A 27,845-nucleotide genomic window follows, 5' to 3' on the forward strand; every position below is an offset into this window, starting at 1 on the left:
TGCTACTATAAGCTAAGTAGGTTTAACTAGTAAGGACCCTTACTAGTTAGTTAGTATTCCCTAGAGTCTTTCTTTAGATAGTTTTTACTTATATAGATAATAGAGCTAGGTCCTTCATAATAGATAAGGGTATTTAAGGGAGTTATACTAGCTAATTACTTTTATTCTTCTCTATTCTCCTTTCTTTTTCTTCTTTTTTATATACTTAGCTTACTAAGAGGTTGCACTAATACCTATTGCTTGCTAAGAGATAGTAAGTTAGATCCTAGGTAATATATTAGTAAGCATAGCGGCCTAAGTCTATCTACTACTATTAATAGTAATAGTATTAGTAGATCTACTCTAATAGCCTTACTAAGCCTGCCCCTACTTTTATAGGTAAGTAGTATATAGACCCCCTAGGTAGCTACCTTTAGAAGGACATGCTTCTTCTTATTAATTATTCTTACTACCTATAATTACCTTTACTATATACCTTGTTAGCTACTTTAACTACTACCCTCTTTAGCCTTATTAGTTAGTTAGGTGCCTGCGCACCCTGCTCTTTAACACTAGGGTTCTTTCTTAATACTTTAATATAGTAAGTAAACCTATCCTTCTTATCTTATATATAGTTATTAGGAGCTTTTTCTTTCTTTAGGTTTATAATAGAGTAGGCTCTATAGGAAGGATATTATTTATAAGTAGGGTTACTAGTAAGGTCTCTATAGGGGATTCTACTACTTAGCCATCTCTAACAGGAGGGTAAAGGCTTATTAGTAGATAATAGTAAAGAATATCCTTAGAATATTATAAAGAAGGATAAGGTTAAGAATTTACTAGCTTAAAGGTCTTATTTATAGTAAAGGTAAGTATTTACTATTTTAGTAAGAGAGAATATAGTATCTTCTAGATTAATAAAAGTTTTAGTATTATTATTATTTTAATCTTAAGCTTTCTCTTCTACTTCTTATCCTCCTTATCCTCCTTATACTATAGCCTAAGCTGCTAGTAGGTTGTTTATTATAGGATATAGAGGTATAGGCTATACTCTACCCCCTTAGGTTTAATAGGCTTAATATATTTATTAATCTTAAATTATCTAGAGGGTGCTTGCTGTTTTAGGATTATTTATTATAATAGATTAAATAAATGTTATAATAATTAAATTAATTTCTAATAATGTACTAGCCTACTATAAATATTCTAAGAGAGGCTCCTATCTATTTGCCTATTTTATTATATTTTATATAGGTAGTCTAGCTTTAAGAATATTAAGTTTATTAGTAAGGTTATATTATCTTATAGTATCTATAGGTACGTATTACCCTTTAAGAGTAGTAAGGTATTAATAGATAATATACCTATTAAGTATCTTTTACTAAGTGTTAAGGCTATATATAGTATTAATTATAATTATTACTAAGGACTTCTTTACTTTAAACTAATTAGCTTCTTTATTCCTAATATCTAGGACTTTAAGTTTAAAATCGTGATCCTTAGCCCTAGTCGTAATAGCTATATTAATATCCTAATAGGTTAGTTCTATAGCTAGTGTACTATTTTTATAGTACTTAGTATATTTTAGAAGATTAGATTAGTAAAGATAGGCCTTAGTCTAGTAAAGCTATTAGTCCTAGTCTTATTTAGTATTAAGAATAATTAGCTTAACTAAAGTTATTTTAAAGGAGGGTAAGAAAGTATAATACTAGAGAATTAGTAGGCTAAACTATTTTAGGTAAGAATAATAGCTGCTTAAGGTAGTATATAGATAGGAGGATATCTAGTAGGTTTAATTAAATAAATAAGTTAAGTAGATCTAATTAGCTAAAGTAATATCTAGGCTTATAATAATTAGAGATTATAAGTCAAGGGTATAAATATAATTAGATATAGGTTAGAATTAATTATTCTATCTCTTAAAATAACTACTAGTTCTCTATAACTTATACCTAAATTAGATAGCTAAGAATAGAGATTAGAAACATAGACTCCAAGACTAAAATAGATACTAAACTATAAACCCAAGGTGGCTTAATTAGAGTTATAAGGAAACAAGGAATCAACACCTAGTAATGCCAAGAGTCTCTTTTGATTGGTTTCCAGCATGGCATCGTTGATCGCCAAAAGCCACGCCCAAAGCGCGGGTACCTGGCGGGCCCGGCCACAGCTCCAAGCTCAAGGGAAGGGGAAGAAGCATTCTAGAAAGCGCCGGGACAAGGTCATTTACTCGGCCTAAGACGTCTTGGTCGCAACCAGCATCTTGAATCACATAGTCATGGTCCACCAGACTTTTCGTCACGCCATGCCGTGGCATCCGCGGCACTCGAGCAAAGCTTGTTGACTGAAAGAAGCAGCTCCGACAGAACTCAAAGGCTTGTCGGTTTACCGGACGGTACGAGTACGACTCATGCATGTACGAGAACTTGGGGTTGCGGTACCTCCTGGTCGAAACAAAGTACCTCGACCAAAATCGTCATGGCGACGTCCCGTTGCTTGAAACACCAAGAGGCGGATCTCTACGACTCGCGATACCGGTGTCTTTTTCAATCCAGGCCTCTTGTTGCCCGTTTACCTCCCGCTTGCCGCGTTTCGGCTCAGATCCGCAAACTGTATTCTGTGGAGATCTTGAAGGATCTGCACCATCCGAAGAGCCTCTTGGGCACTATTAAACGTTTGCAAAAGGGGAACACCTCTCACAAACGTGGTATCCACTGGGCAGCCATGCTCTTCTGCGACCCAATGACAGTGCGCGTTTCAAATCTTCGAGGAAAGGCATTTCCTCTTCAGTGACTGCCACGGCCGCGGCACTATTTCAAACGCTCTCTATCAGAAATTTCTCCAGGCTTCGAAACCCGCAATATGACCTCATATCTCGATAGGGTTTAGGTTCTCCTACTGCTGACCGTTCCGCCCGACGGAATGCCTACCTCGCGGAAGCGGCCGTCCGTTTCCACCCGCCTGTTTCCTCAACTGATGCCAGAACTACTTCGCCAAGGAACGCCTGAGGTTGATTGCTTTCTACTAGCTTGACTTCTAAGGATAGAGGTGGGCCCAACGGCAAAAGAAACGCTTGGGGAAGCGGGCGCAATTGCGGTAACAGCTCCAGAAGTGAATTCAGTTGAGAAACTCTGATGCTGGAACAGGGAGTGGACATGTGCGTCCGTTCGGCGTACTTGCTCTGGCAAGGCAAAGGGGTAGTGAGTGAAGTCTCTTCTCCCGCAAGCCAGGTAACAGAGAGCCTAGTCTGATGACTGAAAATCAAGTAATAGCAAGGAAAACAACCCGGGTGCAGGATCTGCTCAACATATGACAACCCAAGAAACCGAAAACATCGATCTATCTTTGCTGGAGGATCGCTCTAAACCTGGACAGCTCCATTACCAGCCGGCAACAGTCTCCTAGCAGCCCGGCCACTGGCCTGATACTATTCCATACTCCCATCCAGCTTCCACCTCAAGAGGTTGAAGCTCATTTTGCGGAAATACAATTTGTCCGTCGAGAGGTGTTGCACCTCCTTGACCTGCACATCAGTCGTGCCGCTATCCAGGGACGAGTTCAACTCATCAGTCGCTTCCGAGACCGTCGTCCAGTGGATGGTTTTGCCTTCAACGATGCCGTCGGTCGATGCGTCGATGCCCTGCTCCTTGTGCATATTGACCACCGCCAGATTGAGCCACCCGTCCTCCGACACCGTCGCACTGACATCCAACCACGGCGTCTCAATAGTGCCTCTGATCCACTCGGGCTTAGTCGGGCCCTCGTACTCTGCGCACCTCACGTTGACCGGAACGGCATGGCCGCGCATGTACTTGCTAAACAGCAGCAGCGGCCACCACGTCGGCTGCTTGACGAGCCCATCCTTGGTCGTCGTAAGCGGACTAATGACATTGACGCTCTGCGCAATGTTTGCCATGCCGACGTGCTTGGACTGCCGCACAAAGACGTTCAGCCACGCCGCCACGGCCAGCGCGTCGCTGAGCGTGTACTTCTGCTCAGCGCCCTCCTCGCCCGGCGCCCGGATGGGATCCCACACGTTCCACTCGTCGAAGCAGATGCTCGGCCGCGGCACCGTTGGCGGCACCTTGTTCTCAATGCGCGCCAGGTCAATGAGGCCCGCGGCGACTTGAATCGCGCGCTCCGCACTGCGCGGCGCCGTGACGTTTTCGTAGTGATCCTGGCTGCTCGTGTAGACGTGAATGCTGTGCATGGCGATCAAGCTGGCAGTAGTGGCGCCGCCGAGGCCATGCGGCGACCACTTGACGCACTCCTTGAGGACGTGGTAGTCCCAAGACGTCGGGCCCTCGCAGCCGCACAGCACCAGCTCGACCGACGGATCCAGCAGCTTGATGGCCTTGGCCCATTGGTACGCCTTTTTGGCGTAGTCTTCTTTCGTTGTCTGCTCCACTTGCCATGGCCCCCACGTCTCGTTTCCGAGCGCCCAGTACTTGACCCCCCACGGCGCGGACCGCCCGTGCTTGCGTCGGAGGTTGGCGTAGTAGGTGTCTCGGTCTGAGTTGCAGTATTCGACCCAGGCGAGCGCTGTGGTTTAAAGTGAGATGACAGTCTTTTCATATTCTCATGTTGACGTAAAAAGGGGGCAACGCGCGACGAACCTTCATCCAACGTCCCCGTCCCAAAGTTCAGACACAGATATGGCGCAGTGCCGACGACCTCGCACCATTTGAGGAACTCGTCAGTACCGAACTCGTTGGTCTCGACGCCTATCCAGGCCAACTCGGGTCTTGAAGGTCCTGTCAGCTTATCTCGAGGTTGCAAGACTAACGTTTCTGTACCACCTGTCTCACGAACACCTGACCGCTTCACCTTTGCTGATAAAAAACATCGACATGAAGAGTGACAAAAGGCGACGCCGCACCAATGCGACTGGAATCTGAAGCTATATCCTCCAACAGAGAGTATTCAAGAGAAAGGAAGGTTGGCAGAGTTTTCAAGTCGCCAAGTGACTGTTTGAGGGAGCATCAAAATGCCTTGGAGCCAACAGACTTTGCCAATTGACGTCCCAGGGCGTGGCCACAGGGAGCATTCGAGCACCTCTACTCTTTTTTTTTTTTGGATTCGACAATATTTTTTGAACGCCATTCGACACACACGCAAAGAGCAGACTGAAAGGACGCATGATTCAACGACTCGAAGAAATAAGTAAAAGAATTTCTCACCTCCTCGGCCGCAACTCCTTTGGTCCAACTCCATCTAGCCAATGATATGTCGCAGTAAAGTTGCCGCCGGGGTACCTCACAACGGGCACGTTGAGCTCCTGCAACGCCTCGATGACGTCTTTGCGGAAACCGTTCTCGTCCGACAGAGGGTTGCCGGGGTCGTAGATGCCGCCGTAGATGCAGCGGCCCATGTGTCTGAGACGATTGCGGTCATTTTTCAGTCACGAGGTTGGATGTTGATTAGGGGAGGTGGGAGTGAAGGAGTCTGGGAACGTGTAGGCTGCACGTACTCGGTGAAGCCGCCATAGATATTTTCGTTGATTTTGGACAGCTTGTGGCCAGGGTTGATGGAGATGGCGGCTGTTCCTGTTTCGTGGCTCTTGCTGAACGTCGTCATGGTGGCGGTGACGAACGGATGATGAGACGAAATGGGATGCAGTGAAGGGCGCGCGTATGTGAGGCTTGTGCAGCGTATACTTCGACTCTGCAAAATTAGAGTCTAGATGTTCAACTTGGTTGGAATTCACTCGCTCGCAAATGTAGCTCGAAACGACACCAGGAGTGCTCAGCAGCGACGACATCATCATCACCACAGCCCGCCGAGGCCGCAAAACCATGTACCACCACACCCCTCCATGCCACGTTGGCGGGCTTCAGTCGTCTGCGAAAAGACTTTGGTCAGCCCCGCAGAAAAAGCATTGGTGGAGAAACCCCCCATTAGCAGCGCGTGGTGGCTGCCACGGCGGCACAACGTCCAGGATCGGAGAGCATTGGCACGAGAGCCCGGTCCAATCGCGCGCGTCCGCCACCGCAAGCCAAAAAACCACTGTGGACCGCGCACTTTGAGAAAAATCACCTGTCAGTCGCTCGTCAGTCGAGCGGCCGGCCTATTTCGCGTGGCCACGAGCCTTGTGCAAGCGAGATGGCGTCGCTGGGCGAGTGCGAAGGAACGATCACGGGAGATGGACGTACGAGCAAGCGAGTCCGCTCGAGCTCGCCCGCTGGCTGGGCTGTCTGGAAAGGCGCTGAGGTCAATTTAGGCGCGTGCGAAGTTTTTCCTTGTGCTGGGGTGCATTCGTGATGATGCGGAGAAGACCGCCTTCTGGGGAAACTATAAGAATCATGACGGAGTTTTTTGGTGTTGCTCCCCGCATTTTGTAAATTCACTGTGAGAAGACGACTGGACTAGCCATGGCGCTGCCTCCAAAGTGGTACCAGGTGTGTTCATTATTTGGCGAAGCTCACCTGAGTGCGCTTAGATGCTGATTTTTGTAGTTTCTCGTCTGCGTCTTCGCCTCTTTGGGTAGTGTACTTTACGGCTACGACTTGGGTAAGCACTGTTGATCGCTAAAGTCGAACAGAGTCGCTGAAATGAGCCGTAGGTGTGATTGCCGAAGTCATTGCCAGTGGATCATTCATTGCAAAATTTGGCGACGATGATGACAAGACTGGCGCTGTCGTGTCTGTCTTCACCGGCGGTGCGTTCTTTGGCGCCATGTTCGCTGGTCCCATCGGTGATTACCTTGGCCGAAAGCTGACCATCTTGATCGGCGCACTGGTCTTTATCCTTGGTGGTGGTCTGCAAACGGGAGCCCAAACGATTGATTACCTGTATTCTGGACGCTGTTTGGCTGGCGTTGGGTGCGTTATTTCAGTCTTCAGTGAGCGACGAAAGAGCTTCCAAGGAACCAGAATCTCCATCACTTCTTGTCTTCCCATGTTCCTCCTTACGACCTGGAAGCTTCGGGGTTGACAATTTCTTTCGTCGCTCAAAGTGGTGTGGTCAGGGTGTACTGACGGCTTCACAGTGTCGGATTTCTCACCATGGTGATCCCGTTGTACCAGGCCGAGCTGGCGCATCCCTCAATTCGTGGACGAGTGACTGCTCTGCAGCAGTTCATGCTCGGTATCGGAGCCCTCGCAGCCTCCTGGATCAGCTACGGGACGTACATTGGCTTCGCCGAGACGGATAACCGCCAGTGGCGCGTCTCTCTTGGAATCCAAGTCGTGCCTGCGGGTCTTTTGGCTCTGTTGATCCTACTATTCCCCGAATCACCTCGTTGGTTGATAGACCATGGCCGACCTGATGACGGACTGAGGACGCTGGCTCGACTGCACGCGCACGGCAACGCAGACGACGCGTGGGTCCGCGCAGAGTTTGAGCAGATCCAGGAGGCCATTACTCTGGAGCACGAGCACGAGGCCAAATCGTATATCGAGCTCTTCACCGACAAGTCCTGTTTCCGGCGGCTCTTCATCGCTGTATCTCTCCAGGCTTCCGTCCAGATGACCGGCGTGTCGGCAATCCAGTACTACTCAGTCGACATTTACAAGCAGATTGGTATCGCGGGAGACGACACGCTGAAGTACCAAGCCATCAATTCCGTCATTGCGCTTGTAGCCCAGTTCTTGACAATCCTGTTCATCGATCGCACTGGCAGAAGGTGGCCTCTAATATTTGGGAATTTGGGCAACTGCGTTACCTTCATTATTGCCACCATTCTGCTGGCAAAATACCCGCCAGGTGTGACGGGCAATGACGGTGCAAGCTGGGGCTTTATCGTGATGACATGGGTGTACAACTTCAGTTTCAGCTGTACTTGTGGCCCTCTCTCATGGATCAGTAAGTTTTTTGTCCCGAGGAAGTGTGCGGAGGGAGATGGCTGACCAGAGCAAGTCCCGGCCGAGATATTTGACACCCGGACTCGCAGCAAAGGAGTTTCGATCGCCACCATGACTTCCTTTGCATTCAACACAATGATCGGCCAAGTCACTCCAAAGGCGATTAGTGCTGTCGGGTATAAGTACTACATCCTCTTCGTGGTGAGTAATGCCTCGAATTTGTCTCGATCGTTGGGTATGTTGGCTGATTCGCGTGACCAGGTTTGCAACTTCACAAACGCTATGTTCTTCTGGGCAATCCTGCCGGAGACAGCCCGTCGGCCACTCGAGGAGATGAATTACCTCTTCACCAACGCGCCGTACTTTGTTCCGACAATGGACTACGCAGCTGTCGAAACGCACGATCTCGAGCGCAGAGTGGAGGAGGTCGAGCGCAAGGGAAGCTTCAGCGTGCACCATGAGGAAAGGGCTGTGCGATAGGTGCTTGTGGAGAAGTCCAGTGCTGAGCGCCTTTTGTCAGCTTGTTTTTACTCCCAGTATCATCTCACCAAATTCGAGCCTGATCTGATTCATGTACTTTGATTTGTACCTTGCCCATGCGCAAAAAGCTGAGCTTTGTCCAGTCCCTTTTCGTGATAATGCGCTTCATGACCACGCCATACGCCATGAAAAAAATGGATCCAACCGCCAATGCAAACTTCATCTATCCACCTCTTCTGCCGTATCGGCCATTTCAATCCACGGGAGCGTGCTTGAAAAGGAAAGATACCGACTCGCCGTTGTGCGTCCGGCGGCAAGCTTCCGCAAGCTGTGAATTGTTAAGATTGTGCCTTTCGAAGAGGGAGCTATATGCTTACCGTCGGGCTGATATCAATGGTCTCAATCCTAGGGCAGATGAGCTTCTTTTCCTCGTGCGGGACAGTGTTGGAGACCACAAGCTTCTCGAGCTTGCTGTTGTTGAGAGCCTCGATCGCATTTCCGCTGAGAATGCCGTGGGTCACAATAGCAATCGCCGACTTGGCTCCGTGCTGGATCAAAACGTCCGCGGCCTTGACCAGCGTGCCACAAGTGTCGGCCATGTCATCGACAATGATGGCGCACTTGCCAGTAACGTCTCCGACAAGCACCATCTTCGACACCTCATTTGGTCGCGCACGCTCCTTGTGGATCAGCGCAAAGCCTAGGTCCAATCCGTCGGCAATACTGGTTGCCCTCTTTGCACCACCGGCATCAGGACTGACAATGACGCAATCCTTCACTGGGAGGTTTTCCCGGATCCAGCGCAATGTGCTGGGCTCGGCGTACAGGTTGTCTACGGGGACGTTGAAGAAGCCCTGGATTTGCGACGCGTGCAGGTCCATAGTAATAACGTGGTTGCAGCCGGCGGTCTGCAGCATGTTGGCCATGAGCTTGGCCGTGATGGGTGCGCGAGACTTGTCCTTCTTGTCTTGGCGGGCGTAAGGGAAGTTTGGAATGACGGCGGTGATGCGGCGTGCCGAAGCCGTCTTACAGGCGTTGATCATGATGAGAAGCTCCATCAGACCGTCGTTGATGTCGCCGGGGGCCGTGGATTGGAGAATGAAGACTTGACGTCGTTAGTCTGTGCCTTCCGTACAAAACGGCGAGTTGCGCAGGACTGAGCACAGCTGGCAGCGTAGAAGGGCTAAAGAATACCATCTTCGTCGCGCACAGACTCTCCAATGGTCACAGAGGTCTCCTGGTTGGAATACTGGAGCACCAGAATCTTGGTGAGCTCAATGCCGAGTCTATGCGAATAAGGTCAGAGACAATGTTGGAGGGGCAGGCGTGGGGAAGTACCTGTCAGCGACACGCTTGGCCAGCGAGGGATGGCTGTTGCCAGTGAGTAGCTTGATCGAGTTGGTCGCCATTTTGAGCGTGTCCAAACGTCAGCTTATAAACTGGCGCACCTGGGGTGGTGGAGCTTGTGCAGTCAACTTTTGGGAGAGCGACAAAATCATGACCGGGCGCCCGCATGCGCCTCGGGCGGTCAATTTTCTGCCGGATTACACCGCCTGCTCGAGCGGCTCCACAGTTTCGCCGCTCCGTTAGCGAAGCGCCTGCGCACGAAAATTCGGCTCAACACCAACATCTCGACAACCGCGACGACAATTCACACCCGGCCCAATCGAGTCTTGACCTCACCGCCGTCAAGATGAAGCTCAACGTCTCTTACCCGGCCAACGGCACTCAGAAGCTCATCGAAATCGAAGATGAGCGCAAGCTCCGCGTCTTCATGGACCGCCGCATGGGTCAGGAGGTTCCCGGCGACAGCGTTGGCGACGAGTTCAAGGGCTACGTCCTCAAGATCACCGGCGGCAACGACAAGCAGGGTTTTCCGATGAAGCAGGGTGTCATGCACCCTACTCGTGTCCGTCTCCTGCTCGGTGAGGGCCACTCCTGCTACCGCCCTCGCCGCACTGGTGAGCGCAAGAGGAAGTCGGTTCGCGGCTGCATCGTCGGCATGGACCTCGCTGTCCTCGCCGTCTCCATCGTCAAGCAGGGCGAGGCCGACATCCCCGGTCTCACCGACGTCGTCCACCCCAAGCGCCTTGGTCCCAAGCGCGCCACCAAGATTCGCCGCATGTTTGGTCTCAGCAAGGAAGACGATGTGGGTTTCCCTCCCTTATTCGTTCTTCGCCGGTTCACGGTTTTTGTGTGAATCGAGTCTGATGTACCGCGTTTTCAAAAATAGGTCCGCAAGTTCGTCATCCGCCGCGAGGTCCAGCCCAAGGGTGAGGGCAAGAAGCCCTACACCAAGGCTCCCAAGATCCAGCGCCTTGTCACTCCCCAGCGCCTCCAGCACAAGCGCCACAGGCTCGCACTCAAGCGCCGCAACGCCGAGAAGCAAAAGGACGCTGCCGTATGTTCAAAATGAAATCTGGGACAAAATGGCAACATGCTAATTGGATTACAGTCCGAGTACGCCAAGCTCCTCCACACCCGTGTCGTCGAGGCCAAGACTGCCCACGACGAGGCCCGCAAGAGGCGCGCTTCTTCCCTCAGGAAGTAAACGTTGGTCGAGGAAGACAATGGGCACCAAAAGACAAGATTGGCTGCTGCTGCGCGGTTCGGGGCCAAAAAAGCAGAAGTTTTCGATACCGGGTTTCAATGAAGGCATGGGCATACCGTGGATTGGTTGGGCGGCGTAGAATCATGGAATGAGGTTACTCCAATGCATCAACCTTCAACGCCAGTCGCGCTTCCGGATGTGCAGTCGGGTGTGGGGAGGTTTTATGTTTGTACGCGGATGGAATGAAGTGATTGTGAGACACTCAATCGCCTTTGGACACGATATGGACTGCTTTGGTGTCGATATTGGCAACTTATGATGAAAGAACGATCTATTCCCGAACGCCCTGCAAATGCGCGCCAGACAGCCAGATGCAAAAACACAGGCAGTGCTACACGATTACAGGAATTGAAAGCCCCAAACGCCAGATATGAGCCGCATGATAACAAGGAAAAAAAGACATCGGCGAAAATTCCCCACAAAGCTCTGACCCTGGATCTATCCGTGAGTCCCACTTACCGCCGCACCATGCTCCAATGAAACCACCGGGCGTAATCTCAGTTGTCCGCGCCCTTGAGCTTTCTATAAATCTTCTTGTGCTGCTCCAAAAACAAAAACGTAGCAATGGTATGGGGACCGAGGCGGATAAAGCTGGGGACCCAGCCTCTAAACATCCAGCCGAAGCCCTCGAGGCGGTTGATATCGACAAGCAGCTTGGCGAGGCTCTTACTCTCGCCATGAGCGCTCATGACCCGCGTCTTGATGACGTCGACAGGACTGCAGACTGTGGTGGCAACGAAGCCGGCAGCAAAAGATGCTGCAAAGTGAGTTCCAAGTCCGTCCTGCATCGGCGTGTACTCGATTATCGCGCGCTTGAAGCCGTCGTAGCTGGCCAGCTGCGACGCCGTCATCAGCACAGCGCGCATGCTATTGGGCCACACGCCGCGGAACAGAGACGCCGCGCCCTCCTCGCGCGTCATCCGGATCAGCCCGTCAATGGCGTTTTTGTAGTTGCGTCGCGCATCCGGCGGAAGCGCCGCGTCGTGCTGCATCCGCACATTGAGCACATCGGCAGGATTTCCGGCTATTCCGCCCATGAATCCCGAAGTCGAGGCAATGGCGATGAGCGTGGGCATGGACGGGGCAGAGTCGGCCGTTGAAAGATGCGTCTTCATTTTCTCGTATACGCCAAAGCGCGTGGTGGAATACGTGATTTGGCGGAGAAGAGACGCAGAGAGCTAGGTAATGTTAGTGGCTGAATGGTCCGAGTACGTTGAAGGCCTTTGGAGCGAGGGCCTGGAATTTGGCATGATTGTTGGGTCGGCAGCTGTCATTCTGGCTCCGGCATTGTTTCAACGTGCCGATATGCGGAGGCCGTCGAACAATCCTCCGTGAGTTGCCCCAACTTGTTTTGCGCCCAGGTGTTTCGACGTACCCCTCGATATAAGCCGGTGATGCCGTTATGTTTGGCGACATGGATAAACATTTGCACCATGTTTAGACGCTGGCCGGAGGGTTGCGTTTGCAGGCGGACCTTTGAAAATGGCGTGAGCTCGTCTCATCCACGGTACAGAATTTCGGTGGGAGGGCGAACCTTGACTGCATCAATTAGCATAAGTGTGGTTCCAAGAGGGAGTGCGCTTCGTACCCAAATCCAGCGGATGCGTCACGCATGCCGCAAAGCTCGAAGCCGAACCACCGAACCAGAAAGGGTATTTTACAGGCCCCTTCTTGTCGGTGTTCTGCTTTGGCTGAACCATTCTCAGCTCTTTCGCTGCAGTCGCGGACATGCTTGACGCTATAAAGATGATCGCATGCCGGGCCTCGACAGCTGTGCAGCGCCGAGGAGATGTGAGTCGGAGGGAGGAGGGTGGTGAGGTGAAAGAGAATTGTTTTGAGGGCTGCACAGGGTCCAGCCGATATGGCATCATGGGCCTCGAGACTGGCGGCCAATCATGTCAGCCAGGATTTTTCAAAGTCGTACGACTGTTGCCGTTGTCTTTGCGCTGAGCCGCCGTGCGACGCGGCAAGGACATTCGTGTGCCGGCCTTAGAAAAAGGACCGGCCTTTTGTTCCACCTGCCGACCGTCTGACATCGGGTCGACCTCTCGGATACAAGCTGCACCATCATGAGGTTGCCCGTCGGTCTTCAGCACCTCTTCAACCGAGCTGGCCCAAGGTCATTGACGGCGACCAAGGCCACTTTTAGAGTCCGACAGTATGCTGCGGCTTGCAGCTACTCGTCTTCAAGCGCAGGTAAGGCTTTTCCTCTATCCACTTTGCTCGTAATTTCTAGTCATTCCGCAAGTCCGATTGTTAGCCCCGAGTCCCAAGAGTTGCCGTTACTTCATGGCATATTTTCATTAAAATTCTGGTCAATTGGTCCTGTCAAGCAAAAATCTAAAGAGCAAGGAGCATATTTCTAGTCTCTTGACTCTTCACCACTTTGTTTTTCCTCTTCTCCTACAAACAAACCACAGGCTGGATCATCTCTCACGCGCCACTGGGGTTCTTGACTTCCACACGAATTTGCATATAAGCTCCAATATCAGCAAAAGTGCTCCCGCTTTCAATTCTGTTTTCCAACAACTAACGTCTCCCGTGACACCTAGCTACCAAGTCCATCACCATTGATGGCAATGAATATCAGACGGATGAATGGTTCAACACTCCATCAACAATAACCGGCGCAGTTGGCCGGCGCCTACATCTTGAGCCGGCACATCCCATCTCCATCACACGCCAGCTCATCGAGTCGCGCTTTCCAGGCTTCCAGTCTCACAATGACCTGTTCCCGGTAGTCAGCGTCAAGCAAAACTTTGACTCGCTCGGATTTCCCGCAGACCATCCGGGCCGCAACCGCAGCGACACTTACTACATAAACAAGGAGACTGTCTTGCGCACGCACACTTCGGCGCATCAAGTAGACATCTTCAATGCAAACACGTCTCCAGGCTATCTAATTACTGCCGACGTCTACCGTAGAGATGCCGTGGACCGCAGCCATTACCCCATCTTCCATCAAATGGAGGGCGCCATGACGTGGGATCGCAACGACCTGCAAGGCCACAAGAGCCTGGCCGACCTCATCTGGTCCGATGTCGCCAAGCTACCCAAGCACGACATGAAGGTTCTGGATCCCAATCCAACCAGCCATTCCGAACGCAACCCCCTCCAACAAGAGCACAATGCGGATGAGGTCGAGGCCATTGCCACTCACCTCAAACGTAGTCTCGAAAACGTCGTTGTCGAAATCTTCACGCAGGCCCGCAAGGCCGCCGCAAAACTCAACGCCCAAAACGGCACCAGCACCAACCCCGAAGACGACGCGCCTCTGCACGTCCGCTGGGTCGAAGCTTATTTCCCCTTCACGTCACCCTCGTGGGAGCTCGAAGTCGAGTGGCGTGGCGAGTGGCTCGAGGTGCTGGGCTGCGGCGTAGTACAGCAGCCGGTTCTCAACAACGCAGGAGTACTATCGCGCCTAGGCTGGGCGTTTGGCGTCGGCATTGAGCGCATCGCCATGCTTCTCTTCTCCATCCCTGATATCCGCCTCTTCTGGAGCAAGGACCCGCGCTTTCTCAATCAGTTCAAACAGCCCGACCCTGCCAAGATTGCACCGACGGTGAGCGAGCTCGATCGAGACTGGGGAATCAGCCGCTTCCTCCCCTTCTCCAAGTACCCAGCGGCGGAGCGTGACGTCTCCTTTTGGCTGCCGGGGACGGTCGAGTCCTCGTCGGCGCCCAGTGCTGCCGGCGGCTTGGTGACCCCAGCAAACTCGACGCAGGTGCATGAGAACGACGTCATGGAGATTGTGCGCCAGTTGGCCGGCGACGTGGTGGAGAATGTAGCGTTGGTCGATGAGTTTGTGCATCCCAAGAAGAAGAGAAAGAGCATGTGCTACAGGATTGTCTATCGTAGCTTGGAAAGGACTCTTACGGGCGACGAGGTGCAGGAGCTGCACAAGAAGATCGGAGACAGACTCGTGGAGCAGCTTGGCGTTGAGCTGAGGTAGTCTCACTTGCGGTTCTACGAAGAAAAAGCAACTCTCATGGACAGGCGTCTAGAAATTTGCAAGACTCCACGCATGTTCTGACTGGCGAAGTAGTCAGGGCTCATAAAGGACTTGCTCACTGCTTTCATGGCATAGTTTAAGCGTCTCAAATGCACTTTCACAGGCATGATTCCCCATTTCAAATACACAAAATGGCAAAACAAAGAGGTGCCCCGAAGGCCTACTTCGAAGATACAGGCCGCAGAGCGGTGCTTTGCTGTGTGCTTGCGGCGAGACGGGGAATGGCGTGGCTTTCTGAATACTGAAGGCAGGATATACAAGCCTCGTCTGAATATCTTGCAAGAGGTAGGTGACAGATTCTATAGATGTGTGGTGAATGTGGCAGATCGCGGCGTGGAGGAGCTCTTGTCCAACTTCAAAGTTCTTTACTGGATTGTATTGCACACGAATACCCTACACTAATGAATATAGCTTTCTTCTATGCTATAATTCCCATCAGCCGCGAGAGTAATGCATTTTGTGGTGGATCGAGGGACACAAACCAAAAAGAACAGAAGTCAAGCGAGAAACTTGTTGTTGAGCCTCATGTACTTGGCCTCATTGCTTCAACGTACTCCCTCATCCACATGCCCGCATGCATTCACAAAATTCATCATTAACATGTCTCCGGTCATCAGTCTCCCATTCCAATTTACGTGGATTGAGAAGCAATAGAAAAGTCAAAGTAACATTCGTAGCGTGCTGAAAACCGGGGAACAAGGATCTCACGGAAGCAGCATCTTCCAACCACGACATGTGTCCTCCTGAGCACATGTACAGTCAATCAAAGTGTATTCACCAGCTGCAATGCTTGGAATGAATGTTGACACCCTTTTCCTGATCTTCCACTCCATGCACTTGTTCATTGACACCTTGAACATGTCATTATTTACGCGCCATTTGACTGGTTGAGAGGAACGACCTCAAACATGTCGTCCTGCATGCACCCTCCCATTCGCCGACATAGGCAACTCCGTGTGTGCTCATCGGCCAGATGGTAGGCCTGCGAGATAGCGACACGCGGAAGACGAACTGTATGTGAGCACTGCTATTACTCATCTCTCTTTGTTGGATTAGCAGAGATTCGAATGCTACTCCTCTCTGAAATTACCTACTCGACCGCAGTCAGTACAAGTATCTGACTGCAGCTCTGAGCTATTCTTGATGAAACAAAAAGCGAGACTTCCTCCCCCGCAAAGGAGCTTTCAACCTTAAAATACTTTCAAAAGCCCTCGAAGAAAATACTGTTGTCAAGTTTCGCTCTTCTATTTGAGAAATATCCCATTGGATGACCACTTGAATGCTCGGCATCATCGGCAGGCCAATCGATTAACCTGATATAGACTAGCGCCCGAACCCTGCGGCATCTGATCTCACCACCAATGAATCTCGCTGACTTGCCTCCTTCGACACTGCAACCATGAGTACACCCTCGACAGCATTGCGCAGGTTTGCGCGCCAGTTCTCCCTCTCTCAACCATGGGTTTGCAAGACGTGCGCCCAACGCGCCACACCCCGCGTCAATTCCGCTGCGCAACGGCGGTGCATGCAAAGCAGCTCCAAGCCGCAACAGAGCAAAGCTCGAACCGGAAACCAAATGCCCACCATGGAGCAAGTCCGAGAAAAGTATAAGGAGAGGAATCGGACTCTTGCGTATGCATCCCTAGTCTCAGGACGATTGACGTCTTGCGCTGACCAGCTTCCGCCATCAGATACTACACTATGAGTGTCATTCTCGGCACCGTCGCATTATCCTACGGTTCGGTGCCCATGTACAAGATGGTTCGAGACCCCTGCGCCGTCCCTTCTGCGAACGCTCCATCCTGACGGTAACCACAGATCTGCCAAACGACCGGTTGGGGAGGACAGCCGATCAAATCCGCAGCCCACGGCGGCGTCGACGGCGACCCAGCGGACCGTCTCAAGCCGGTAGACACCGTACCGCGCCTGCGCATCACATTCAACGGCGCCGTGTCAGACGTTCTTCCCTGGAAATTCACGCCACAGCAGCGCGAGGTGCGCGTATTGCCGGGAGAGACGGCCCTGGCATTTTACACGGCGACCAACGAGGGTGACCAGGACATTATCGGTGTGGCGACATACAGCGTGACGCCGGGACAAGTTGCGCAGTACTTTAGCAAGATCCAGTGCTTTTGCTTCGAGGAGCAGAGGTTGAACAAGGGAGAGACGGTGGACATGCCGGTGTTTTTCTACATCGACCCGGCGTTTGTGGATGATATCAACATGAGAGGGATAAACACAATTACGCTGAATTATACCTTCTTCAGTAGGTTGAACGATGATTGGAGCAAATTGTTTGCTGACAGTTTTGACAGAGGCGAGATACGACAACGAAGGGCATTTGAAGCCAATGCCAATGTAGAGCATAGCGAAAGCAAAATTCTTACAAAAGCACCGTCTCGAGGCAGCGCAACACATGAAGCACAGTCCAGACTTTGGCAAAAAGATATAACCAGCAAGGATTTGGCGTTAAGGGCGGACATGGTTTCCAGCTCTCTCCTCACCGTTTAATAACCACTCATCCAACACTTTTGCTTACAGAATAGGAGCCGAGCCGTTCCTGTCCACCATGTCCATTGCTTGCGACAATTGATCTGGACTTGCGTCACTCACCGCCCAACCGTGCTCCATCACCAGACCGCAGGAGCCACATCTCTCCCCTCACCGATCCAGCTTCTCCTCGGATCTCATCCTCTGAACCGGCGAGCGCAAAGCCTATCACGCGCCCGGCCTCTCCGAGACATTGCAGCCTGAATGCACCTTAACGCAAACGCAGGTGCCCGCAGCGTCAGTCAGTGTCAGTGTCAGGTGGGCCCAGACCAGTCAAACGCCCGTTTCGCAAACAAACCTCGAATCTGAATCTGAGCGCGGAACCTTTTTTTCAAACAAGTTCCAACTCCCAGCCCTATTCCCAAAAATCCCCGTCTCCGTCCATCATGTCATCCCTCCCTTCCCGCTGTCTGTCAAACTGTCAAGCCACTTTTGCTCGCTCCCACACTCTGTCACTCCCACGCTCCCCATCCTTCCCTTCCGTCTTGCTTTTCCATCCATTCCTTGGCTTGCGATGGGATGCCGGGAAGACATTGGCAACTGGGCCCGCCCTGTCGGGCGTCTCACGTCACGACAGCTGCAGCCCGAAACTCAATTGCTGCTGTCTCGACCCATATTTTTTCCTTCCCTCCTCCCCCATGACGTTGATTAGGCACCATGACAAACGGGCTGGCTGCGATGCGATGCACGCACAACTTGCGGACACGGACGGCCGGCCGACACTTCACCACACCACCACACCAGCACCCCGCGCCGCCGGCTGATCTTCCCTCGTCCCCTCCTGCTAGCCTGCGCCATTCTTTCCTCGATCGTAAGTATACTCACTTGCGCCCGACCGGTCTTGCCCGCCCGCGCCCGCGCCCTCACGATCTCTGACCCGGCCGGCTTGCTGCAAACGAAAAGCAAAAATGTTCAAGCCGCTCGCTGGCTGGCGCGCGCGCGCGCACGCACGCTTCGATACGACTGCTGGCCTGCCTACCTGGCTCCTGCGCGTCCGCTTCAACTATTACTAGACCAGACATCCCAGTCCACAATAGCGCAGCGCCACGCGCGGCCGGCCGACGGGCCATGTACCTAGTAGCTCGGTAGGGGTGCGCTGGGCTGGGCTGTGGGGCGGATTGGGGCGTTTGCTTTAGCGGCGGATACCGTCGCCGTTGCTCGCGTCGCTAGCGCCACACCAATTTTTTTTTTCTTTTTTTTTCTTTGGGGTCGCTGGACTACTGACTGGATCGAGCGGAGCTGGAATCTGGTGTGGTGCAGCACGGCGGCGTGGAGGTGGTAGGTAGTGGTGAGGATGAGGTTGAGCATGGCGCCGTCTGGCTCCTTTGAGCTGATGACGGATTGGTTGATTGGACGGCGCGATTGATTTGGACTATTGGATTGAATGATTCTTGTTGCTGGCTAGGCATCAAGTTGGTTTGTTGATGGCCGTCAATGTCGTCGTCGCTCTTCGGACGTGCCGAACAAGTACCATACCCAGCTGAGTCTTCCGAGTCGAGCATTTTGCGAAGAGCGTGCCTCACCACAAGCTCCACTCAGTCATCATCACCATCACCAGTCACCAGTCACCACCACCAAAACAGCAGCAAAGTCCCGACGACCAGGAACCGCCCTAGGTATCTCGTCTCGTCTCGTCTCCTCTCATTTCACTTCAACAACCAACCCACCCAACACGTCCACCAACTCCAGTCGTCAACCCCGACTCGCAACCCCAACCCCACCCACCCGTCTGATTGGCCAATGCCAAATCGTGCATCATCTCCGCTCCTCGCCACACCTGCCAGCAGGACGTGCTAGTGGTGTGGTGTGCTTGCCCAGGCCGATCGAGTGGCCTGACAACTGCTGTGCTTGGTTCGCTTCCGGCACGAGGAGGGTGGTTGGTTGGTGGGTTGTTCGGCGAGCGAGTCAGTACGTTGCAGCAGCGGTTGGCGTGCGGACATGGAGAGTGTCTGCTGCGCTGCACCGCCACAGATGGAGTCAGGACCCGGACGGTGGGTGGTGTAGTGTATGTAGTGTATCTAGGCAGGCCTTTTCATTTCTCCAGCTCGCTGTTGGTTGGGTTTTTTCCGCGACTCGTCGAGGTGAGGCTACCGACGGACGAAAATATGTGTGGTTCTTACATCTATCCCTTCTTCATGGCCTTCTTCTTCCCCATTGTATTGTCCTTTGCGAGTTAACTACCCACGCGCAGTTTTGACACTCTTTCTGAGTGAAAGGCCAGACAGACAGACAAATAGGCTCCCCCCAGCACCGCACGCAGCCATGCGTCCGTCCATCGTCCACCATCCACCGTCCACAGTCCACAGTCCACTCGAACCGAACCGAGCCGCCCAGCTCGCCTTTCTTCCTCTGGTCCTGACGCATCGCGCGCGATCCGCTGTTCATGCCCGTACCTATGCGCCGCGGCGAGCTTACCGGTAGCTTAGCTTTGCTTTGCTTTGCTTTGCTTTGCGTGGATTGGCACATTAGCACATTGGCGACGATGCCAAATTCTTGCGACTCAGACGCATGTGTGCCGTATATGGATGGATGCAGTCGTCTACCCAACAAGATGAAGAGAGTGTGTTTGACAATGTCGAAGCCAAGCCGCCGCCGGAGAGCCAACGTTCGATTATTCGTCAATCGACTGACTATGTGACTGACTTCCCGACGGCCGGCTGGTGGTTCCCTTCTTCTTCTTCTTCTTCTTCTTCTTCTTCTTCTTCTTCTTCTTCTTCTTCTTCTTCTTCTTCTTCTTCTTCTTCTTCTTCTTCTTCTTCTTCTTCTTCTTCTTCTTCTTCTTCTTCTTCTTCTTCTTCTTCTTCTTCTTCTTCTTCTTCTTCTTCTTCTTCTTCTTCTTCTTCGTAAACACATGCTCCCAAGTACATTACATACCCTCTACCATCCATCCATCCATCCATCCATCCATCCATCCATACGCAACCTGATACTCCCCCTGCCAAGCGGAGCACTTACTCCCTCACCCCCAAAATTCCCCAGTCGCAACATAACAATGCGCAAATCAAGCATGGTACATGGCGACTAATAGCAGCAGTGATACTACTCCTCCTGCCAAGGCAGGCAGACAGGCAAGGTACCAGACTACACTACCAGCACCGCACAGTACCTACTCTGTACCACTACCAGGGTGACAGCGTCTGTACTCCGCTCCACCCATGCACATGCACGACGAAAAAAAAGGAGGGCGTGGCACGCACCCTCCTCCGCATGGGTTGGGTTTTGTGTCACCAAGCTACCAACCACCTCTCATGCCGTGACAGTGCCATTTGCCATGTCACGAGAAATTTTGCAGAGGCGAAAAAAAAGCAAATTTGAAAACTTGGCGCAACGTTGTATGAAGAGAGTGGTATGTATTAGTTTTTAGACTTTGACTACGTACTACAGTAATGACATGTCGTGTGTTCCGTGACTCGTGACCTCGGACGTCGTTTCGTTGGGGTGCGCGGGGTATCGTGTGAGCACCGCTAAAATAATTACATCATGAGGAAGGAAAAAAAAAGGGGGAGAGCAGCTCAGAAGAAGCAGAAGGGGGTACGAGGGGAGGTGTTTGTGCGAGCAAAGCTGAAACCCAGAGAATGGTGTCGTGTTCCATCCTTTGCGTTCCGTTTCGTTTCGCACTCCCGTCTCTTTCTACCCCTTCTTCTTGCTCGAGGCCAATCGCGATCCGTCCAACGCAATCCTATCCTGCCGATTAATGGTCGCTGGCTCCGGCTGCTCCCTCCGTAAAGGAAATGTCTCATGCTCCTCACAGGGCAGCAAGGAAGAGAGCCATGGCACCAGCACCGAGGAGCGGCGCGGCAGTGGCAATGGGAGCGGCGGCTTCGCTGCTCGTCGAGGTGCCCGAGGCAGATGCAGAGCCGGTAAGAGAGCTCTCCTGGTCAATGTCAGCAAGTGATCAACAGCATTCAAATGATCCAACTTACGATTGCGGAGCCAGTTGCCGAAGCAGTCGACATGGCGCCAGAAATCTCCGAGGAGAGCGAACTGTTAATGCTCGAGACGACGGACGAGATGAAGGAGCCAGTGGGAGTGCTGAAGATGGTGGAGATGGCGCCGGTGGTGGTGATGACCTGGGATCCGCTCGTGATGGTCGCTGTGCCACTAACAGTCGAGATGGGAGTGCCCACACCACCGGTGCCAGTCTCATTGCCAGCAGGGCCGGTGGTACTGGGACCTGTGCCAGAGGGAGCGGGGCCCGTACCGGCGGCAGACGACAGGACGCTGTAGCCAGGAGCGCTGGGGGTCGAAGGCGCAGCACTGGACACGGCACCTAGACATTGTGTTAGTGAGGGAAAATGGTAATTGGCGCAAGTGACGTACCGCCGCAGTAGTTGGTGCCGTAGGCAATGACGGCGGCGGCGTCGGCGGGCGAAGCGCAGGCCTCGTTGGCGCAATCGCGGACACCGTAGCCGTAGTTAATCTTTTCGCAGTAGCAGAGAATGTCGCCTTGAGTACAGTTGAACTCGTTGACGGCAATGTTGTTCATGTTGGTCATGCAGACTTGCTGTGGCAGGGCGTTAGCGAGAGCATGGATGAGCAGGCATTGAGAGACATACTCCACAGCTGGGCAGGTCCCCAAACTGGGCAACAGCCACAGCGGCGCCGGCAACGAGGATGGAGAGGGACTTCATGGTTGCTGAAGACAGGGTTCCGAGGGACTTGTCAGAAATGCTTGCAGGTAGAATGCTGGCAATTGAATTGAGAGGCTAGGACAGTGACAAGGAGGTTCCGAGGAGGTTATGTAGGATGCTGGAAGAGTGTTGTGGGGGGATAAAAGGGCGAGGTTGGGGGAGGGCGGGTTTTAACGTTGGTCGAGGTTCCGGTTTGCAGCGGCGGGCAGGAAGGTACGATACGATACGGCAGGTTGCAGTGTCTCTCTGTTATTCAATCTTGTTTTCTCGCATTGCAGCCGGCACCTGGCGCGTGGCACGCCTGGTCTGGCTGGCGGCGCTGCATCTACTCCAAGCTCACGACTCCCCTGCGCCGATCCAGCACGGCAGGCCCAAGACAGGGAAGACCTGCCAAGCTACTTTCACCGCACATCTTGAAAGGAATAGTTGCACCGAGCCGAGCCATGAGGTCACTGAAATCTGGGAGGTGTCACCTTGGCAATGGGGTAAATTGCTGTGCGACGCCATGGAGGATGAACGAAGCCGAGAGAAGCACCTGGCAACCGAGTCGCAGCTGCAGTGTGAGTGTCTCTACTTGTGCAGGAGGTGGAGGCAGTTGCCAGAGCCGACGGCGTGAGGTCGAGCAGGGCTCCAGGGCTACCGGCCGGGAACTAAGCAAGCGGACAGCGGTAGCTCCAGCCACTTCAGGCTCCAGCCACCGCTACTGGTAACCGCCTCCTCCCGCGTCGATAACCTAGCCTACACAATAATGTTCCTCCTCCCATCCCTCATCTCAGCTCGACATGGTACTGCCCCTACTCATGTATCGCTCAAACTGCCTACCGTTGTTGCTGCGTGACTCGCCCTCCACTGATTGCATCATTTCCCGCCGAGCCAAACACTCACCGTTCCTTGCATTCCCCATCATTTACCACTTTTTACCCCGCCGCCAGATCAATGTGTGCCTTGGGCTCCGCATCGCCGTTGCCTGCCTGTGGCTGCTGCTGCTGCTGCTCTCCCAAGTGCTTCAGTTCTGCCGACGTAATGCACTGCATGTTTGCCCCAAGCTTGTTCATCGTCTCCATCCATTCGTCGTACGGGTCGCTGTCGAACACGATTCCGCCACCCGCTTGGAGGTACGCCACGCCGTCCTTGACCATCATGGTCCGCAGAGCGATACACTGCACGTCGAAAGAGTCAGCCACCGTCCCCACTAGTCCAAGACATGGTCCACTCAGCACTCACCGTGTCCATGGCCCCCTCCTCCACAACCCCCTGCTGATTGACGCTGCCGTAGCCAAAGTAGCCAACCGCGCCTGCGTACACGCCGCGCTTTTCTTGCTCCAGCTCTGCAATCAGTTCCATGGCCTTGACCTTGGGCGCCCCGCTGACCGTGCCGGCCGGAAAGATGGACCGAAATGCATCGAACCGCGTCTTGTCCTGACGCAACACGCCAGAAACCTCGCTAACCAGGTGCTGGACGTGTGAAAACTTTTGCACCACCATCAACCGGTCTACGCGTGTTGAGAGCGGGTCACAAACCCTGTTGACGTCATTGCGTGCAAGGTCCACCAACATGACATGTTCAGCCCTGTCCTTTAGCGAGCTGCGAAGCTCGTCGGCCAGCTTTTCGTCTTCCTCGGCCGTCTTGCCTCGCTTGACCGTCCCCGCAATGGGGTGAGTTATAACCCGTCCCATGTCCGCCTTGACGAGCAGCTCGGGACTGGCTCCCACAATCTGAAAGTCGTCGCAGTCGACGAAGAAGAGGTACGGCGACGGGTTCACCGTCCGCAGGTGCCGGTAAATGTTGAATGGGTGCAGCGACGTCGGCCTCGAAAATCTCTGCGACGGCACGGCCTGGATAATGTCGCCCTTGGCAATGTGCTTCTTGAGCCTCTTTACGTGACCCTCGTAGCCCTCGCGCCCAATGTTGGAAGTGTACTGCAGGTCCGTCTGGATCGGCGGCTGCTCTGGCAGCGGAATGTCCTCGCTCTTGAGCTTTGCAATCGTCTCTTGAATCACTGCCTGTGCTTCGCTGTATGCTGCCTCGAGGTCGTCGAGGTTTTCGGGAACCTTCATGTACGTCACGACCTTGACCACTTGGAAAAAGTGGTCAAAGGCAACAATGGTGTTGTAGAGCATAAACAGACTCTCGGGCACCTTGAGCACGTCCTTCATGTCCCTCGCCGTCTTGGGCTCAAAGTATCGCACACAGTCGTATCCCACATAGCCAATGGCACCACCGGTGAGCGGAGGGAGCTTGAGGGTCGGAACGGACGCAACGCGGACCTTGGCGAGTTCCTCTTCGAGGATGGGCAGAGGATCGCACTCGGGGCCATGGCCGGGACCCGTCTTGATGACCTGTCGCGGGTCTTTTATGCATCAGAAGTGCACGTCCAGACTCCCGGGCAACGTACCTGCGCCGACAAAGCTATATCTGCCAATGGTCTCGGTTGTTGCGGCACTCTCAAAGAGGAACGACAGCTTCGACTTGGACCTTGTACGTCTCAGCAATTGCCAGCGCGGCGCGGCGCTCTGCTCACCGACCTAGAAGCGATTTTGAGGTATATCGAGGTGGGAGTCAAGAATTCGGCCGAAATGGAAGCGCAGAGGGGCACGAGGTTTGGCGGGTTGGGCGAGTTGACGTATGACGCGACAAGATCGCGCGCCGATTCGAGCGACGGCTCAATGCCTAGCTTGATGCGCAGTCAGTACGGAGGAACAAAACGCAGAGCAAGAAACGGAGAGGCTCACTGACGACGCCATTGTCTGGAGGCTGGTGGTGCAGTGGGGAGACAAAGAGGCTCACAGGATGACTGAATGGAATGTTTGAAATTCACGATCAGCGGGCGGTGAGGGGCGGGAAAGCTTGGCGGGAGGCTTTACGCAAAAAGGGAGGAGGTGGGGCATCCCGGTCGGCTAGCTGGCTGGCTGGCGGGCTGACTGCTGTCGTCGTGGTTCCAAACCTGGACTGGACAAGAACCAGACTCGACTCCTCTCTACGCGCCCTCTCTTCTCACCCATCTTCAACTCCCTCCACCAAACCATGTCTCTCCACTAACTCCATCCACGAGGCGAGAGGGCAGGGCGCAACACCTTCACTTTTTTCTCACCTGCCCTCTTTTTTTTTTTTTCTTCTACGACCTCCCCGCTCAACCACACCCTTTCGTCACAACTTTTTAATCCTCACATCGCCTTTGCCCTCAACCCTTCTCCTTCCTCGCTCAACCTTCGACTCGCCATCATCACCATGGCGCCGCCCACAGACTGCCCCGCGACGCCACCGGCGCGCCCTGTACTCCACGATTCTCCATTCTCCGACTACTACACAGACAGCTCACCGGTGCTCTCGGCGCATACCTCCAAGACGCAAAACGCTCTGGTCAACCGTCTCTCTCAACTCGCCGTCCAATTTACTAGGCAGGACGTTCCTCAGGATGTCGCTCAGCACGTCCAGTCCACACTCGACCACATTTACGCCTTGTTTACTGTTCCCGACACCCAGACCCGCCAGCCCGCCGACCTAGAAGACTCGGGTCTGTTTGTCGACGAGGATAGTCCCTGTCCCTCAAAAACACGCTACGATCCCCCAGCAACGACTGAGGATGACGATGAAGACGCTGCGGTGCATGAGGAGCTCGATGACGTCTACGCCAACATGCTCAAAATGTCTAGAGAGTTGCGCGAGTCTTTTTCGGGCCTGCAGGTAAGCGCCGTCGCCAAGACGACGCCATCAACGGTCAACTAACTACATCCAGGCAAACGAACACACTCTCATGGAAGACCTTGTCAACTCGATGGAAGAAAGCGAAATGCTCAGGCTGGAAAACACGGATCTTCGCTCCAAGCTCAACGTCATCCAGACGCAGGCGGACCTGCTCGGCGAACAGGTTAATGGTCTTCGCGCCAAGAACAAAATGGTCACGACCGAAAACCACGACCTCCGTGACGACCTGCACTACGAGTTCAACCAGCTGCTCAGCTTGCGGCTCCACCTGATAGAGATTGAGTTTGAGTGCGCCCGGACTCTACGCGGACGCGAACGCAATGACGCGCTCGCCAAGAGCATCTCGCGTTGGCGGAACGAGTGGGAAATGCTGTCGCAACACTTTCAACAGCGCAACGATCAATACTCTCGCATCATCGACTTTGCCCGCTTGAACGACGGAAGGGAGTTGATTGAGAGCATGAACGACCTCATCATCGAAGACTACAAGTCTCAAGGGTCCCGTCCGAGCTCGTCGCACAGTTCACGCCCCACCTCTTCCTATTCGTCGCGCTCAAGCCACGGCCATTCACGGACCATCTCTGGCTCGCAGATTCGCGAGTTCATCCTCAAGAGCGAGCCTTGCTCTCGTCAAGTCTCAATCTCGTCCCAGGCCAGCGTCGACAGCAGCGCGACGGAGCATAGTGTGCATGTCCACGCTGCCCGCGACCGCAAAACATTTGTCCCTGACAACACCTCCCTCGTCCCGATTGAGAATCCCCCTTTCGAGGACGACAACACCCTAGCGAAAGTTGCGGAGCCCTCTGACGTGGTGTCCACCGCTCTTGTCCAGGCGGAGCCCTCTGCGTCCAAAGCGGATGACAATGCTCAAGACGCGGTTGGTGCCCAGGAGACTGCCAGCAAGACTCCGACTTTTCAGCTCAAGGGATTCCTCTCACGACTCTTGAGCCCCAAACCTTTCGAGATTTCGAAGACGCTCTACGGCGACCCACACATGAACATGTGGGATGCACTCGCTGATGCATCCAACATCAACATGTATGACGACTTTTACGACGAATACAAAGAGACTCGGCAGTCCGACACGGCCTAGATAATGAACACAGCAAGAACTTGCATCACCACGCTTTCAACCGTGCCCAGCTTGCTTCCGCCTTTGGTTCGGTCTTTTTCCTCTTTTGTTTCCTTGTCTACACCTTTATCGGCAGCACGCGACGACGACGGGCACCGCTTGCACGCACGTACAAACGCACGCACGCTCGCACATACAACCAATACAGGATGATCGGACCACCGTCGCGGAGAGAAGATTTTGATACCCCACCAACTGCTTCACCGCGGCTGGCACGAACAAGGAGCAACATTACCAAATCGGGCGCACGTCTAGTCTACTCCGCGGCTTTTCTTCTTCTTTTTCATCCAAACTGACTGAACTGAATTGACGGAATGTTGAACCTCGACTCGACCTCGACGCCATGCCCCACCACTGAATGAATTTCCTTTTGCTTTGCTGTTTTTGCCGTTTGCTTTGAATGGACACGGAATGGAATGGAACCTTTTTTGACTGGACACTGGCGTTGCATCGGACGGTCACGGTCATACACACGGAAGGGGTCATGGACGGAACAGGCGCCACACAACGGAGAGATCATCATAGGCGCTGGACTTGGGCATGGGAATGGCAATGGGGCTGGATCAATTTGTCTCTTTGCTCTCTTTCTCTCTCTGCATGGCTGCCCGGATGGATGGATAGATGAAATTCCCACTTTACAGCCCGGGGCGCGCATGGGTCTCCTTTTTTCTTTTCTTCCTTTTTCGTTTTGCCATGGTGTTGGGTAGGTTAGGTCCATCTGGGAAGCGTGGGCATGGTATGGGCATGGGTCTGGAAGGGCATCGGGGTGTTGGGGTTTTGCTTTCGTAGTCTGCTCTGCTCTGCTTCTCCTTTCTGCTTTACTTGATTGCACATGACTTTTCTACCCCCCTTTTCCCTGTCTGCCTCTCTCCTCGTGTTCGCGCCTTGTGTGTGTTGAGCCACTGAGGCAACGTGCCGCCTTGCCGCCTTGCCGCCTTGACC

At 53.1% G+C, this 27,845-nt stretch overlaps 12 protein-coding genes across 12 annotated transcripts; 6 read left to right on the forward strand and 6 right to left on the reverse strand.

The window, feature by feature from the left end:
• Nucleotides 1-3,406: 3,406 nt before the first annotated feature.
• Nucleotides 3,407-5,556, reverse strand: BKA78DRAFT_329538 (glycoside hydrolase superfamily; the record flags this gene model as incomplete). Its single annotated transcript, XM_066889674.1, has 4 exons — nt 3,407-4,521; nt 4,596-4,723; nt 5,160-5,354; nt 5,450-5,556. 4 exons carry the CDS (start codon nt 5,554-5,556, stop codon nt 3,407-3,409), a joined length of 1,545 nt encoding a protein of 514 aa, XP_066750006.1.
• Nucleotides 5,557-5,959: 403 nt separating this feature from the next.
• BKA78DRAFT_303998 (general substrate transporter) lies at nt 5,960-8,341 on the forward strand. The gene is made up of 6 exons (XM_066887589.1): nt 5,960-6,377; nt 6,435-6,489; nt 6,542-6,800; nt 6,968-7,782; nt 7,837-7,982; nt 8,043-8,341. The coding sequence occupies exons 1-6, from the start codon at nt 6,351-6,353 to the stop codon at nt 8,259-8,261; spliced, it is 1,521 nt and encodes a 506-aa protein (XP_066750007.1). The 5' UTR covers nt 5,960-6,350; the 3' UTR covers nt 8,262-8,341.
• On the reverse strand, nt 8,342-9,733 carry BKA78DRAFT_304002 (ribose-phosphate pyrophosphokinase 4). Its single transcript, XM_066887590.1, has 4 exons — nt 9,600-9,733; nt 9,456-9,547; nt 8,639-9,366; nt 8,342-8,589 (listed from the first exon to the last, which is right to left on the reverse strand). The coding sequence occupies exons 1-4, from the start codon at nt 9,668-9,670 to the stop codon at nt 8,515-8,517; spliced, it is 966 nt and encodes a 321-aa protein (XP_066750008.1). The 5' UTR covers nt 9,671-9,733; the 3' UTR covers nt 8,342-8,514.
• Nucleotides 9,734-9,758: 25 nt separating this feature from the next.
• On the forward strand, nt 9,759-11,142 carry BKA78DRAFT_304004 (40S ribosomal eS6 domain-containing protein; the record flags this gene model as incomplete). The annotated part of the gene is made up of 4 exons (XM_066887591.1): nt 9,759-9,788; nt 9,835-10,410; nt 10,495-10,662; nt 10,717-11,142. The coding sequence occupies 4 exons, from the start codon at nt 9,759-9,761 to the stop codon at nt 10,810-10,812; spliced, it is 870 nt and encodes a 289-aa protein (XP_066750009.1). The 3' UTR covers nt 10,813-11,142.
• Nucleotides 11,143-12,697, reverse strand: BKA78DRAFT_304007 (oxoglutarate/malate carrier protein). The gene is given in 4 exon segments (XM_066887592.1): nt 11,143-12,050; nt 12,248-12,349; nt 12,446-12,447; nt 12,461-12,697. 4 exon segments carry the CDS (start codon nt 12,600-12,602, stop codon nt 11,370-11,372), a joined length of 927 nt encoding a protein of 308 aa, XP_066750010.1. The 5' UTR covers nt 12,603-12,697; the 3' UTR covers nt 11,143-11,369.
• Nucleotides 12,698-12,941: 244 nt separating this feature from the next.
• BKA78DRAFT_291896 (phenylalanyl-tRNA synthetase) lies at nt 12,942-14,824 on the forward strand (the record flags this gene model as incomplete). Its single annotated transcript, XM_066885972.1, has 2 exons — nt 12,942-13,068; nt 13,425-14,824. The coding sequence occupies 2 exons, from the start codon at nt 12,942-12,944 to the stop codon at nt 14,822-14,824; spliced, it is 1,527 nt and encodes a 508-aa protein (XP_066750011.1).
• A 1,645-nt stretch (nt 14,825-16,469) lies between these two features.
• On the forward strand, nt 16,470-17,246 carry BKA78DRAFT_244672 (cytochrome c oxidase assembly protein CtaG/Cox11-domain-containing protein; the record flags this gene model as incomplete). Its single annotated transcript, XM_066884052.1, has 4 exons — nt 16,470-16,516; nt 16,576-16,645; nt 16,703-17,150; nt 17,200-17,246. 4 exons carry the CDS (start codon nt 16,470-16,472, stop codon nt 17,244-17,246), a joined length of 612 nt encoding a protein of 203 aa, XP_066750012.1.
• A 2,153-nt stretch (nt 17,247-19,399) lies between these two features.
• On the reverse strand, nt 19,400-20,726 carry BKA78DRAFT_22619 (uncharacterized protein). The gene has a single exon (XM_066883679.1). It carries the CDS (start codon nt 20,285-20,287, stop codon nt 19,568-19,570), a length of 720 nt encoding a protein of 239 aa, XP_066750013.1. The 5' UTR covers nt 20,288-20,726; the 3' UTR covers nt 19,400-19,567.
• Nucleotides 20,708-22,291, reverse strand: BKA78DRAFT_22696 (uncharacterized protein). Its single transcript, XM_066883699.1, has 4 exons — nt 21,991-22,291; nt 21,755-21,938; nt 21,358-21,704; nt 20,708-21,308 (listed from the first exon to the last, which is right to left on the reverse strand). Exons 1-4 carry the CDS (start codon nt 22,063-22,065, stop codon nt 21,180-21,182), a joined length of 735 nt encoding a protein of 244 aa, XP_066750014.1. The 5' UTR covers nt 22,066-22,291; the 3' UTR covers nt 20,708-21,179.
• Nucleotides 21,956-22,942, forward strand: BKA78DRAFT_22621 (uncharacterized protein). Its single transcript, XM_066883680.1, has one exon. The coding sequence runs from the start codon at nt 22,181-22,183 to the stop codon at nt 22,679-22,681; it is 501 nt and encodes a 166-aa protein (XP_066750015.1). The 5' UTR covers nt 21,956-22,180; the 3' UTR covers nt 22,682-22,942.
• Nucleotides 22,879-24,884, reverse strand: BKA78DRAFT_22625 (ADC synthase). The gene is made up of 5 exons (XM_066883681.1): nt 24,799-24,884; nt 24,592-24,740; nt 24,462-24,541; nt 23,290-24,416; nt 22,879-23,225 (listed from the first exon to the last, which is right to left on the reverse strand). The coding sequence occupies exons 1-5, from the start codon at nt 24,808-24,810 to the stop codon at nt 22,983-22,985; spliced, it is 1,611 nt and encodes a 536-aa protein (XP_066750016.1). The 5' UTR covers nt 24,811-24,884; the 3' UTR covers nt 22,879-22,982.
• An 892-nt stretch (nt 24,885-25,776) lies between these two features.
• Nucleotides 25,777-27,025, forward strand: BKA78DRAFT_22729 (uncharacterized protein). The gene has a single exon (XM_066883704.1). It carries the CDS (start codon nt 25,821-25,823, stop codon nt 26,862-26,864), a length of 1,044 nt encoding a protein of 347 aa, XP_066750017.1. The 5' UTR covers nt 25,777-25,820; the 3' UTR covers nt 26,865-27,025.
• Nucleotides 27,026-27,845: the final 820 nt, after the last annotated feature.

Source organism: Phyllosticta capitalensis, assembly GCF_038381095.1.
Source record: "Phyllosticta capitalensis strain CBS 128856 chromosome Unknown BKA78scaffold_1, whole genome shotgun sequence".
Lineage (NCBI taxonomy): Eukaryota > Fungi > Ascomycota > Dothideomycetes > Botryosphaeriales > Phyllostictaceae > Phyllosticta > Phyllosticta capitalensis.

Bases quoted from the DNA above. Each gene is read 5' to 3' on its own strand.
- BKA78DRAFT_22621 (XM_066883680.1), top strand. From the start codon at position 22,181: ATGCTGGAAGAGTGTTGTGGGGGGATAAAAGGGCGAGGTTGGGGGAGG.
- BKA78DRAFT_304007 (XM_066887592.1), bottom strand. From the start codon at position 12,602: ATGTCCGCGACTGCAGCGAAAGAGCTGAGAATGGTTCAGCCAAAGCAG. The intron at 12,051-12,247 runs GTACGTCGAAAC...AACATTACCTAG, and splicing joins TCACCGGCTTATATCGAGGG to CTCTCTGCGTCTCTTCTCCG.
- BKA78DRAFT_22696 (XM_066883699.1), bottom strand. From the start codon at position 22,065: ATGAAGTCCCTCTCCATCCTCGTTGCCGGCGCCGCTGTGGCTGTTGCC. The intron at 21,939-21,990 runs GTATGTCTCTCA...GCCCTGCCACAG, and splicing joins GGGACCTGCCCAGCTGTGGA to CAAGTCTGCATGACCAACAT. The intron at 21,309-21,357 runs GTAAGTTGGATC...GACATTGACCAG, and splicing joins CGGCAACTGGCTCCGCAATC to GAGAGCTCTCTTACCGGCTC.
- BKA78DRAFT_304002 (XM_066887590.1), bottom strand. From the start codon at position 9,670: ATGGCGACCAACTCGATCAAGCTACTCACTGGCAACAGCCATCCCTCG. The intron at 9,548-9,599 runs GTACTTCCCCAC...TTATTCGCATAG, and splicing joins GCCAAGCGTGTCGCTGACAG to ACTCGGCATTGAGCTCACCA. The intron at 9,367-9,455 runs GTATTCTTTAGC...AACGACGTCAAG, and splicing joins GTCTGTGCGCGACGAAGATG to TCTTCATTCTCCAATCCACG.
- BKA78DRAFT_303998 (XM_066887589.1), top strand. From the start codon at position 6,351: ATGGCGCTGCCTCCAAAGTGGTACCAG. The intron at 6,801-6,967 runs GTGCGTTATTTC...ACGGCTTCACAG, and splicing joins CGCTGTTTGGCTGGCGTTGG to TGTCGGATTTCTCACCATGG. The intron at 7,783-7,836 runs GTAAGTTTTTTG...GACCAGAGCAAG, and splicing joins TGGCCCTCTCTCATGGATCA to TCCCGGCCGAGATATTTGAC.
- BKA78DRAFT_22619 (XM_066883679.1), bottom strand. From the start codon at position 20,287: ATGTGTTTACGAAGAAGAAGAAGAAGAAGAAGAAGAAGAAGAAGAAGA.
- BKA78DRAFT_22729 (XM_066883704.1), top strand. From the start codon at position 25,821: ATGGAAGACCTTGTCAACTCGATGGAAGAAAGCGAAATGCTCAGGCTG.
- BKA78DRAFT_22625 (XM_066883681.1), bottom strand. The intron at 24,542-24,591 runs GTCGGTGAGCAG...GAGACGTACAAG, and splicing joins TACCTCAAAATCGCTTCTAG to GTCCAAGTCGAAGCTGTCGT. The intron at 24,417-24,461 runs GTACGTTGCCCG...GATGCATAAAAG, and splicing joins ATATAGCTTTGTCGGCGCAG to ACCCGCGACAGGTCATCAAG.